The 13,802-nt window shown below is 35.4% G+C and overlaps 1 protein-coding gene across 7 annotated transcripts in view; it reads left to right on the top strand.

Moving 5' to 3' along the window:
- CNTN1 (contactin 1) overlaps positions 1-13,802 on the top strand; it is a 207,545-nt gene that overhangs the window by 141,733 nt on the left and 52,010 nt on the right. For all 7 annotated transcript variants that reach the window (XM_086884683.1, XM_086884682.1, XM_086884681.1 and 4 more), the window contains 9 exons: positions 1,509-1,681; positions 3,615-3,710; positions 4,650-4,856; positions 6,116-6,212; positions 6,368-6,549; positions 7,725-7,849; positions 9,893-10,010; positions 11,210-11,360; positions 11,833-11,960. In XM_086884683.1, coding sequence (XP_086740809.1) covers positions 1,509-1,681; positions 3,615-3,710; positions 4,650-4,856; positions 6,116-6,212; positions 6,368-6,549; positions 7,725-7,849; positions 9,893-10,010; positions 11,210-11,360; positions 11,833-11,960 — 1,277 coding nt within the window. The remainder of the gene's footprint in view (positions 1-1,508; positions 1,682-3,614; positions 3,711-4,649; positions 4,857-6,115; positions 6,213-6,367; positions 6,550-7,724; positions 7,850-9,892; positions 10,011-11,209; positions 11,361-11,832; positions 11,961-13,802) is intronic.

The following is a 13,802-nucleotide window of genomic DNA, read 5'->3' as shown; positions in this document are numbered from 1 at the left end:
GCAAACACACCATCTCTAGGTTATTACAGTCTCTAAATAAATTTTGACATTCTTCTTTATCTGTTTTGGGCTCAGCAAAATCTGAGCTAGCAAAATCACTCTCAAAGAATTGCATTGGACCTCCGGAGCTTCTCTGTCTAGGTACAGATCTGACTATTAGCACTGATAGGTGATGTGATGAGAATTGCAGTACAGAATAAGGCACTTTCTTATTTCTTGACGCATTATATAGTGTATCTCAATATGTTATCTTGATCTCAGCCATCTAACATTTATCAAGCCAAAATTCTTCTGTCTCAGAGGTAAATAAGTCCTTCCTGCCATTTTCATTGCAGAATGAGCTGTCCTCAGGACATTTATACCTAGATATTTCTGAACAGAGGATAGATTTATTTTTTTCTAACACAGACATATAGTATGTCTCACAGGACTGAAGTGATACCTCTAGCATTCTATCAAAGTGCTATTTGCTGTATCTTTAAAATTCTTTTACTTAATTAGATTTTTTTTATTTTTTTTTTTTTTTTATGTCACTCTTACTATTATTTCTTTCTATGGTAATTGCAAGTTCCACTTCCAAACTAGAACTCTGCATATTTTGGTACATCTTCAATAGTGAATGAACAGGTGGTGTGTGTGTTATCATTGTCAAATACTAATCCCTAACCTTACCTTATGAAAAAAGAAAATATTTATGGGGAAATGATTTGATGATCTTTAAATGTATTGAAGTTTCATATTTGCGATTTGTGCACAGGAGCCAGGCAGGTCCTTTCTAAGGTAGCGGGCTCCCTCTTGTGGGCGCAGTAATAGACACAAATATAAATCATGAGTCCTGGTACCTACTCCGTGGTTTTTAACATTTCTTAAAACGAGTAGAAATCGATCAGAACTGGGCCGCCAATTAACATCTTAATTTCTTAAGTGAAAATTACCGTAATTCACTGTATTGGCTGTGGGGTTTTACCATAACTAAGGGAAGAGTGTCCAGCAATTCACTGAAGTAGCAGTAAATAGGTCTTATATGAAGCATGCCACAATTTTTGCACTGATTTTACTGGCACGTTATGTTTCATAAAGCATTTTCATTATCTGAAGCAGGTTTAAAAAAGTCTCTCATTACTCCATACTTTAAAAGTGCAGAGGGAGTATATTTTTTATCCAGTCTGGCCTTAGGTATTTATTTGAGATAGATTTAAAATCCATGTGTATGGTGGCAGCTCATTCACAGTCATCACAAGTATCTCTTACTGCTGGCAAACAACTATGTTTTAACAAACTATGTTTTTACATCTCTAAGAAGGAAGAATTGACACTGTTATGTTCAAAAGACTTCTGGACTTCAAATCTGTGCCTTTTGCTGAAAGAAAACTTAAAACTTGTATAGAAGAATATTAATAACTTCCTGCATAGTTTGTCAGAATTTATAAGTTATTTTTCAGATCATGTTTTTTTTACCAGGTTTGCTTTTTGGGGCCAAATCTTATCTGGCTTTTCTTTTTTAATAGGTGGAAACTCAACAACTGGGATATTGATTTAACAAAGGAGCGCTACAGTATGGTGGGAGGCAGACTCATTATCAGTAATCCAGAGAAATCAAGGGATGCTGGAAAATACGTCTGTGTAGTGTCGAATGAGTTTGGAACTGTCAGAAGCAGTGAAGCCACTCTGAGTTTTGGATGTAAGCCATTGTTTATATCAGAATATAGAAAAGTTATGATTAGCTAGGAATGCCCAATGTTTTACACTGCAGTGTATTCTGCTAACGTGTGCTGTATATGTATTATTCTGTAAAAACAGCACCTTAAGTGCCTTAGTCTGCAGAGATTGACACAAAATAACTTTGTAAGCATTTTATATTTAGCATTCAGCTGACATAACATTACAACCTTCCCAGTGAGTTATTGTTGAATTATTAATTGAAGAGACTCATGGAGCCAGATCTGGAGATAATAATGTCCAGACCCTTTTAAAATCATCGTAGGACCTGAGGGGAAATAGTCACAGATAAAAGACTCAACCGAGGGCATATGGTGATGAGGTGTAGTGCAAACACAACTGCAGGAGGAATGAACAGCACTTGATAGTAAAGTATGCCCCCACTCCTAGGCTACAATAAAAAAAACTTTCTGGGGGAAATTTCTGTCAGCTTCTGACAGTCAGGAGATAGTTTTGTGAAGTACATGTACAGAACTGCATATCACCAAATACACGAATTGTTAAAAAGTGATGTACTAAATGAAGAGTAATGCAGAATTTTATGGACTTAAGACAGTGTTTGGGATTTTTGTTTGATTTTGCTTTAAGTTACCTTCTCCCCAGATATATTTTATCATCAGAGGGCAAAAAAGGGAATCCTCCAAAAAAGGAATCCACTCTAACTGGGGTCCATTCACAAAGCCCTGGGTGCCCTGACACTGAGGTTTTGGTGCCCCTTGTCTTTAACCAGCCTCCATAAGTAGAATTCATTCCTTGCTGTGTAAAAGTTCAGCTTTCTGATAGTTGTGAGAATGTGGGACCACAAATATTAGAGAAAGTCAGAAGCTGTGATGAGCTGGTGCATCAAATCATCATTGATAAGTCTTAGTCTGTATTTACCTAGTGTGTCTTCTAGAAAAAAAATTAAAGGCCAGGTTGTTACTTCCTTTTGATGGAGAAAACATCAACATTCCATTTATGGGATATTTATTTATACCTCAAGCAGGCTTCAGTCATGTCAGTCCTGAATAGTCAATAGGATAAAAAAATTAAACCAATAAACCTAATGCATGAAAAAAATAGAACCAAAACAGTCTGAGGCATGTTTCCAGAGCCTTTCAGTTCACTGGCTGCATGAGCTGAATGTTGATAGTGTACTGAAAAATTATTCTGGACAGAACTCTAATATACAATATTTCAATATGTAAACTAAAATAGGGCAAAGAGGTAAGGAATAGTGAAAAGATATCTGAAAACTGATACATATCTGTTAAAAAAAGCACCTGCTTTCATTCTTCTATATACTGTTGTATTTCTTCCTTTCTCCTTTTTAATGATCATCTATAAAAACATTTATTTCTACAATCACTGTTTCTAATGAACTGAATATAGTTGCTAAAATTATTATAAAAAATGCCTCATCTTTAGTGTATTTTTTTTCTTTTGCTTATGTATAAACTGACTGAAAAATGTCAACTACCATTTAGAAGAGTTCAAAAGTTTTGACGAGCTGTAATTTTGTTTTCCTGTCAAGTTTACTGAAATTGTGGAACAAAACCCATTCTCTTATATACTTTGTCAATTAGTCCATTTGAGAATACTGTACATACTTTATAGATCCAATGCCTTAAAACTCATTAAAATATTTTAAACCTAACTACTCTTAGGGATAAAGTCTGCATCACTTTTTTCCTTCCCCTGGCATTTACAATTATGATGACAAAAATAATGTGAAATAAAAATTCATTTGGTAATGACAAATAAGGAAAACTGGCATTAGGGGTCAACAAGTTTATATTTGCTATGTATTGATGCATTTCTATACTAATTTCTATAGGACTTAAAGTAATGATAATAATAAAAAGTTACTGTATTTAAAATCCCTATTCTCCTCCCCTTGCTTTTTTAAAAACTAGATCTGGATCCCTTTCCACCTGAGGAACGTTATGAGGTTAAAGTGCGAGAAGGTGTTGGAGCAGTGCTTCTTTGTGAGCCTCCTTACCACTACCCAGGTAATTCAGCTAGAAGTGCTTCATTTTCAATGTCTCAAGAGCAAAAGATAAATAAATATTTATTTTTGCAAGTGTCCTTTCTATTTACTCAAACAGTAACTTTTGTGCTGCTTGAGAAGCACCACTTAGGTTAGGTTTCTGTTTTGAATGTGTTTGTCATTGACCATATGTTGCCCATTCATTCCACCTGGTAAAGTCACCTCAACTGCTATGATCATGGGCTTTTATTAAAATCATGGAACAGCAGAAGCACCCCCAGAGAGTCAGAGATGGGCTTATTTATTCTCTGGAAGTGACTTTTTCTCATCATTAGCTACTGAAGAGCTCTGCAGGGATCATACCTGTAATCTCAAGCATCTGGAGTTCCATCATGAGATATGAAATCGGCTGTTACCATCTCTTCCACCTTGTAAAATGGAATAATGATTTAGTTGTCATGTTCAGTTTAAGCATTACAAGGAACTGAAGAAGGGAGACATATTACTAGTTAAAATATTCTAAGGTTTTGTCTAAATCATAAGACTGGTGAAAATTTTCCAGCTTCTTAGTTGTGTAAGGTCAAGACCCAGCTGCCTCTCCCATCCCATCCCATCCCATCCCATCCCATCCCATCCCATCCCAACCCATCCCATCCCAGTTCCTGTGGGATGGCTGTGCCCAGAACAAGGTGTGCACAGGTCCCCAGTAACCTGCACTGACAGCAGCAGTGCCCCAGTGTTCAGTGTAGACAGGAATGAGCTGGCTGCTGACACAGTAATATAAATGTAAATCGATATGTAAAAATAAATATACACATAAAGATGTATAAATTTCTCTCACATAGAAAAAGATCTATAACCTAGAAATCAGACTCAAATGATTTATATGCAGACAGTATTCTTTGGCTTAAGTAGCTGATAAGTGTTGGGTTTTAATATTGACTAAAATATTTTCCTCCAGATGACCTCAGTTATCGCTGGCTTCTAAATGAGTTCCCAGTGTTCATTGCTTTGGATAAACGACGATTTGTGTCACAGACGAATGGCAATCTCTACATTGCAAATGTGGAAGCATCAGATAAGGGCAATTATTCATGTTTTGTGTCCAGCCCTTCGATAACAAAGAGTGTATTCAGTAAATTTATTCCACTTATTCCACAATCTGATCGTAAGTATTTATTGGAAATACTATGCAGAGCATTTTAACTGTTTGTATTACAATTTTCCTAGTTCATACCTACTTTCCTTTCTGTAAGGGGAATTATATGGCAAGTTATAATGGCTACTGCACAATGTTACTTGGTATTTCAGATGCAAAAGTATAAATCATTCCCATCCACAGTGCAAGTTTTCTGAAAGAAATCTCCATGGATTAATTCTCAAATTTCTTTCCAAATCACTGAGAACAGAGTTCTTATTCCCAGAATTCCCATCTATTTTATGTGATAAGCCCCTGATCTTACCCCAAAATCTTCAATATCTTTTCTAGTCTTGGCATTGGTTCAAAGGAGTATGGCTGTAAAGCAGAAACTTCATGTAAGTGTTGATGAACAGCTTCAGGATTTATTTTTTTCCCCCCAGAAAATCCCCCATGAAAGAGGATAATCCTTTTCCCCTGATGAAACTGCCTATCCAACAGTGGCCTAAGAGCTTTGTGTCTCACGGTCAATCTCCTAAAACACCTCTGTGGCTTTGTGTTACTGGATTATTTGTCACCATTTCTTCACGAGAACTGCATGTTTTCCAAATAGGAACCAAATTCCCTTTGTCACTTCAGACTGTCAGTCACTAAATTCTCATAAATTGATTATCAATTTTTCAGTGACCCTTTTATCTGTACAGTTTTCCATATTACTGATTGAATGCATATAATTTTAAATTAACGATCTTTGACCAAATATTCCGGTATTCACCCAGCCATCTTCATCTAGAGCTGCAAGAGGGTTCCTACAGGGATTGATAGTAGAGAAATTTGATTACATTTACATCCCTGTGCACTCATTTAACTGCAGACGTGCTTGCTCTAGCTCCTTCATACCCTTACTGAGATAAAATTGAGCTTAAATTCAAAATAATTCAAAATATTGTATCAAGTAAAAAAACCATGGAAAACAGACAGGTTTTTGTCTACCCACACACAGAGTCCATCATCATGCTTCAAATGCAAATAGAAATTCTGGAAAAAATGTTAGGATTTGTCATCCAGAGAAAGATAACTAGTTGCTGAGTAAAACAATTATGCCTTACTAGTAAAAGTTCAGTGCTTAGTCAGACTTTATGAATTGACAGGCTGCTTATTCAGGGTAAAGAAGAATTTTGTCTGGAATATTAATAAAAGTTTTATTGAATTGTGGAAATTTTAATAGCTGTATAACTTTCTGACATGCCTTTTCTTATAATCTTTTTTTTTTTTTTTTTTTATATTAGGAGCAAAAGTATATCCTGCTGATATCAAGGTGAAGTTCAAGGACACATACGCTCTCCTGGGGCAAAATGTGACACTGGAGTGTTTTGCTCTTGGAAAGTAAGTGCGTTTTAAAGTTATTTTACAGCACGAATTGCTTTCATATTTCAGGGAGTGAAAATACATATTTCATGATCAAATGCTCTTTTTGTAGTCTGCAATTTAACCGCCAGTTCTTGAACACGCTGATTTGTACTTTACTGTACCTTTTCAAGTCCGGTTCCTGAACTCAGATGGAGTAAATACCTTGAACCCTTGCCAGCCTCTGCTGAGATAAGCATGTCTGGTGCAGTTCTTAAAATCTTCAATATTCAATATGAAGATGAAGGACTTTACGAGTGTGAAGCTGAAAACTATAAAGGAAAAGATAAACATCAAGCAAGAGTTTATGTACAAGGTAGGAAGAACAATTTTATTCTTGATGATATGTGTTGCTTTACTCATGTTGGAAATATCTATTTTCACAGTTGATGTCAGTGTTGATTCATACTATCATCCTCACACACTGCTGTTCAAGTTAATAGAGCAGCATCAAAAATCTTGCATTAAATATCAGGCATGATATTTATGTATTAATTGGAAGATTACTCAATTTGTCTGGTTATGATAGCTGGTAGATACAGTTTGACAGTTCTGTGTTAACATACGTACATATAACGTAAATTAAATTAATTTATAGTACTCAAAGTGAGAGAACTTCTGGGAATAAAAGACACCATTAGGTTTGTTAGGATTTCTTGTTATCTCATTTTGTTTCTGTTTTCTGTCTTAGCAATTTGTCTTATTAGCCATGCACAGTTCTTTATTCCTCCTCCGTCACTTCCCTTTATGCATTTGGTTAAATTAGGTAACCAATTGCTCATAATGATACCATCCCAAGTAACTTGGCTTCTTGTCTGAGGTTTATGCCACAAAATCATGACATGAATAGGTCACACATAACATCTGAACCACCCTCAGAAGATTTATGTCTCTTTCATTGGCTGTACAGAAGATCTGAGTTAGGATCCTCAGTTAAGTGCTAGAACTTCAGTAGGTAAAACTCAGAATTAATGTGGGAAACTTATTACTGCTTATAATAAGTAAAGCTAATAAATTGGTTTGTTTGCTTAGCAAATGCAATATTCTGGACTGTTTTCAATATTAATTTCATACATATACTCTTTGGACCATGAGAATAATTTCTTGGAGATCCCTTCAGTACGTAGAGTATTTCACAATTTCATGTCATTTAACAATCATTTTCACCGTGCTACTGAGTAATTTCCACACTGAATAATTTACAGATCAATATAAGTGGTAATATCTTATGTCTTTTGTCATTCAGGAACTATTATTTCAATTCCATATTTTTTTCTCATAAAAAATAGTTAGAAGCTTTTTTGAATCTATGTTGTAAGACAAAACAAAACAAAAAATACCTTATTTCTTTTTTGTGCTGGTGCATTGCTGAGTTATCATTTGAGAGGCCTGTTTAAGTATCATGGAAAAAGCAGTGGAATTAATACAAAATAATGCTAATTAAATATGTATGTGCTGTATTTACAATGTCTTACGTATTTTATTCTGCAGCTGCTCCTGAGTGGGTAGAACATATCAATGACACAGAAAGGGATATAGGCAGTGACCTGTACTGGCCTTGTGTAGCTACGGGCAAGCCTATTCCATCAATTAGGTGGCTGAAGAATGGTGCCGCGGTGAGTGTATTGCTGTAGGTAACACAGGCTTGAGTGGTTTGCTCATGGAAACAGCTTTTTGAAGCATGCATTATTAAAATAATAAAAAGGTTGAAGGAAAATTAATTACAATGGTCCAAATATTTGCTATTGCGACTCGCATGAGGCATTAAATCTATTTTTTAAAGTTGAATCTCAGTATTCTCTTTTTTTCTTCAGGCTATTCAGTATTCAGCTTTGAATTATGAACTTAACTTTTGACCACATGTTTAGGAGGTGGATATCCCTTTTTCTCCAGGCCTGTTTAAGTAAATGCTCTTCAGTCTGGACAAAAAATGTCTATCAGCTTCATTTTAAAATTAATCCTTTTTACCACATTAAACATGAATGTCTCTTCAAAAATATGTCAAAATAGTCAGACTTATGATAATAAAGATAATTTTTTAAATTATCAGTGGTCTTTCTATATCCTGTATTTTCTCACATTTATTTCTAGCCACAGAGTGTTGCAAATGTTTAGGTGATGCTTAAAAGACTTTTAAAGAAGTACTGTTTGATAATTTAATTCTATCACATTGGATATTTGGTTTAAATAAAGTAGATTTTCTGTCCTAGAAACATGGAATCACAGAATGGTTTGTGTTGGAAGATGCCTTAAAAATTGTTAAGTTCCAGCCCCCTAGCCATGGGCAGGAGTACCTTTCACCAGCCCTGGTTGCTCAGAACTCCTTCCAGTCTGCCCTTGAACAATTCCTGGGATGAGACATTCACAACTTCTCTGAGAAAAACCTATTCAGGCATTTCAACAGTATATTCAAAGTCTATTGCTTATACTATATGAGAAGCCATTAAAAAAAGAAGAGAATACAAGGGCACAATGCAGCTCTGCATCTGCTGAGCTGTGGTGACCCTTATCTTGGCAAACAAACAAAAAAAGACAGTGAGGCAGCTTGGTTTTTGACTGTATATTTTAAGAAAAATGTATGATGTTGGAGGGAAAACAGAGATATCACCATCTCCTATATATATGGAGGTGGCATAAACCAGGGAAAAACAATGTTTTTGTCTAGCTTTGGTAGTTCTTGCAGACAAATAATTTAACAAGTGAGTTACTTGCTGGTCCCCACTGAACTTGGCTTTCCCTAACAAAGTCTGCATACTGGATTGCAGAACGCAGTGGGTAAGTCTCCCAGACACAACACCAGATTATGCTGTGTGTTACTATGATAAGATGATTTCCAAATGGAAGATAGCAGAAAAATGTTAATTGCCTTGAAAATGTAATTTGTTTCTAAATCAGATAACTAGTAATTAGGCATTTCATTTAGTGCACAACAAAGATTTCTTGTATAAAATCTGATTAGAACATCTTCACATTAACCAATCAGATAAATATGTTTCTTTTAATTTCTCTTTTCAGCCAAGTACTATTCTCTTAATCTTCCACTGCTCCATGCACTCCAATGTACTTAAATACAAAAGCTTGATTTTCACATAAAAAACAGAATACATTAACATGATCTTTCAAAAACTGATTGACATCGGTTTGTAATTTACAAAATATCCCACCTTTACTAGCTATTTTGATTGACTGTTTTTTTCTTCTTCTATTAAAACAAAGTAATAAAAAATAATTTGTACTATCTCCCAGAGGAATCTCCTGAAAAACTCCCATCTCACTGGGACTTGATTTGGCTTTTTCCTGTTGTACAATGATGTAACAACAGAAAGTACTAACCAGTAAGCATGGCATAACAAAGCATGGCATAACAAAGCTTATGTGCATAAAATCAATTTAATTCCTTTTTTTTTATTTCTGAATCAGTAGTGTTTACACTGATATGATAACAGGGTACTAGAGAGTAAATTTGTCTACTGACACTCACCTAGGACTTTTCCAGAAACTTAAGTATTGAATGACAATGAATCTTTCTTTAAAAGAAGGTGAACCCAATGTCACTGAAAAAGGGGGGAAAAAAAAAGAAAGAATGTGGATGGGTGTGGATTCTTCAGCTCATGTAGTTTATGTTAATATCTTGTTAATTTATCAATTCTGTGTTTTAGTTCCGGAAAGGTGAACTAAGAATGCAAAGTCTGACCTTTGATGATGCCGGCATGTACCAGTGCATAGCAGAAAACATGCACGGAATTATTTATGCAAATGCTGAACTGAAGATTGTGGGTTAGTGGGACTATTTCTCTATTTACTATTTCAGGGTTGAGTAATACAGAAGTAAGCATATTTGCAAATACTCTTTGGTAATAGATTCCTGTGAGGATGAAGTAAGGACTCTCACTCAGTCTAGGTGAGGTGGAGTTTATTTGAGCTCTCTAGCTGGTTTTTTGACAATTTGAGGAATAAATTTACCAGCTTGTGGGGCATGTTTTCTGTTTGTATTTATAATACTTGTTCCCTGCTGTTCCTCCTCAGAGGAACTCATAGTGCTGAAGCTATATGAAGCACACAGAGTTGCAGCCTACCTTTTTAAGCTTGCAAAACTGGTTAAGGAGCATTTTCATTTTTGCTAATCCCAACCCATTGCACAACAGTGCTTCATTCTACACTGTTCTTCCATTACTATGTACTCACCACCAGCTTGGTTTACGCAAAATGAGCACTTTTTATCTGTGCATGTTCAAAATCCAGTGTTGGATATTCGTCAGAGTTTTGCTCTGTACTTCTGTAATGAAATAATAGCCTTATTTCCTCAGGCTGTGCACACACTTTCTGGCATGATTAAAGATGCCAAGATGCAAAATAATAAAAAGCTTTTTTTCTTTTATTTGGTTTCAAATAAAGAGCAAGTTAATAAGCAAGGATCTGTCTCAGAGACATAAGTGTGGTGCTTATGACAGTCATGTCTCAATACTCTTGTACATCTGAGAGTGCACCTAAAACCAGCTGGCCAAACAAAACCACAAAGAATAAGGGCACAGTTTTAGTTTGTAGAGAGGGTTAAAACCACTGAAAAGTAAACCAAACTATTCTTTGGAATTACGATTGAGTGAGCAACTTGTTAAAGATATTTATCTCCAGGAATCTGAATTTTATTAGGGCTGATCAAAAGGCCTTTTGAAAGGGGGGAACTTTCAGTGGACTTTGATCTTGTTAGATTAAACTCAGATGAAAGTTCAGAAATCAATAGAAAGAAACCTCTTGTGTAACACAGCACAGAACTATGTAATGATTTTTCATGTTTCTTGTAGATCACCCTGTACTTCCCAGTACATCTCTGTATCATTAATTTCCATTTCCACTAGTCTGAATAATGAACATTTGTAAACAATTCAATAGTTCTTTCATTTGTTGTATGTTGCAAACAAATTCTGTTTTGCGCTAAAACCACTAACAGTAGTATTTATGTTAATTTTTGCTTTCAGCTTCACCTCCTACTTTTGAACTGAACCCTATGAAGAAGAAAATCCTAGCAGCTAAAGGAGGCCGTGTAATCATTGAATGCAAGCCCAAAGCTGCTCCTAAGCCAAAATTCTCCTGGAGCAAAGGAACAGAATTGCTTGTAAATGGGAGCCGGTTAGTATGGACTGTTAGTGAATACTTTGAGCCTTAAAAATGTAACCTTATGTATCTATCTAGGATGATTCTCCATTTTGCAGACTTCAGGGACAGGGGAATGTACAACTTCATGAAAATAATATGCCAAAATGTTGCTGGCAGTATGAATTCAAAGAGTTAGCAGGACATCCAACTGTACCCAGTCTGTTTTAAGAAATTGAATTGTACCATAAAACTCTAAGAAAAATACTTGAATGAGTACGAGTGAATAGAAGTACATTCTCTTGTTACAGCAATCTGAGACATCTAATCATGCCACAGTCTCTTTAAATAATTTTTACTGTAGGCATGTTTATAAATCCAGTAGTTAGATGTGAGCTTTCAGATTATGTTTGTGGCTTGTTCTTTCACTTACTACCATTCTACAGGAAGCATTGCTTTCTAATATAAAATCTAATTTCTTTTAGTGTATTTTTTACACTTTCCATAGCATACGTATCTGGGATGATGGGAGCCTGGAAATTATCAATGTCACAAAGCTGGACGAAGGTCGCTACACTTGTTTTGCAGAAAATAACCGAGGAAAAGCCAATAGTACTGGTGTTCTAGAAATGACAGGTAAGCCTCAGAATTGCATTAGTTTGTTATGGGTAGAATCCCTTAATTCAAAATGACTGATTTTTGTTCCAGAATTGCACTACTTTTTCAAGCTGTTCTACATCTTTCTAATTTAATTGTTCATTAACAATTAATTGATGCTTTTAAAGCATATTGCTCAGTTGAAACTGGGTATGTTTGCATCAGTTCTAACTGTATCTCAGTTTTCAGGGTTGATTTTTCCATAACAGATTACTAAACAAGATAAATTAAATCAACATATTTTAATGTGTTCACTCTATTTGGTAGCTTAGCACTCATGCTAAGGTGTAATTCTGGGGCCATGACTCACATATGCTGACCTTTCTTAGTGGTGTTTGTTTTGTTTTGTTTTGTTTTGTTTTGTTTTGTTTTGTTTTGTTTTGTTTTGTTTTGTTTTGTTTTGTAGGGGGTTTGGTTTGGTTTGGTTTGGTTTAATTTGTTTGTTTGTTTGTTTGTTTTGGTGGTGGTTTTGGTGTTGTGGTGATGGTGGTGGTGGTATAAGTATGTTTGAGACAGCATTGCTGTTAAAGAAATAGGTATGAAATTTGTGAGATAAGGCATGTATCCATATTATTGCACTTCTAAATTATCTTCCTTTATTAGTATTTTTATGTACGGATTGAGTATTGATACACTTGTGTGTGTTTTAAATCTGATGTCAAATAACTAAATAATGGACAGCATTCTGTAACACCTACATCTATCAAGTACCACTGATAGTGGAAGAGACATTTGTCAAATAGGTTTTTAATCTCTGTTCCAAGATCATGATGGATGTGAGAGCTCAATGCTGATGTGCTAATGTAAGAATTAGTCTGTAGCATCATATGAAAGCAATTTTCTGGCTGATAGATTCCAAATTTTTTGTACCAAATGAAATGTAAAACTGTATTTTGATGTTTGCAGTTATTTTTTATCTTCTGCTGCTTCATATATCTTAATATTACCCTCAGGCATTTAATTATTTTGAAATTCTATGTAAATAAATATATCCAGCCCCTTAATTGTTATATCTTCTAAAATCAGAAAGAATATTTGCATACTAAATTTGTGCAGTGAAACAAAAACCAATGTGTACTTATAAACTAGTATAAAGAAATTTTAAATTTTGAAAACTTCTGCTCTAATTCCTCTAAAAATGAACACCAAGAGTATAAGACATCACAGCAGAAACAGAAAGGACAGTTAACTTATTTCAAAATCACTTTCATATTGTGGGCAATGCTGAGGGCCGGTGAAGAATGCTTTGAAACTGGCATTCCCTAGCACATTGTATGGCCCATAAAACTTATCAGACATTGCACACATAGGAAATTAAAAAGTTAAATCTGAATCTGACAGGTGCTGCAAACTCTGATGGTTTTTCCCAGATGCTGTTCATTCCCTGTCACTGGCCCAGTCTTTCAGCAGCTTTTTAGAGTGATGCTGGTACTGGTGGAGCACGCATTCCACCACACTGGAATGGTGATAGTATCCTAAGCACGTGTCCATGTGTAAGGCCCTGGAGACCAGGTGTTAACAGGTTGCTCCAATGCACTGTGAGATGCTCCATACAGCAGGCAGCAGTAGTTGTGCCATCCTCATAGTCTTGGTACTAAGCAGGTTTTACATTACTAGAGTAGGATCTGGTGAAAGATTTCTTTCTGAGACAGATTGATAAAGTACTGGGTTTGCTGAGGATATTTTCTTTTTCTGTGTTAGATGGAATGGAGTGTGCTCCTTGGAGGAAGCTCAAGCCTAGGTTTTAACTAGTGGCAATAATTCTTTTGGCTATTGTCTTCCAACTTTTGATACCCTACTACCACTGTCATATTGGTGGGA

The sequence above is a fragment of the Cyanistes caeruleus genome, chromosome 4, assembly GCF_971803275.1.
Source record: "Cyanistes caeruleus chromosome 4, bCyaCae1.hap1.1, whole genome shotgun sequence".
Lineage (NCBI taxonomy): Eukaryota > Metazoa > Chordata > Aves > Passeriformes > Paridae > Cyanistes > Cyanistes caeruleus.
Note: the sequence above shows the minus strand (reverse complement) of the source record. Positions and strands in the feature narration are given on the sequence as shown.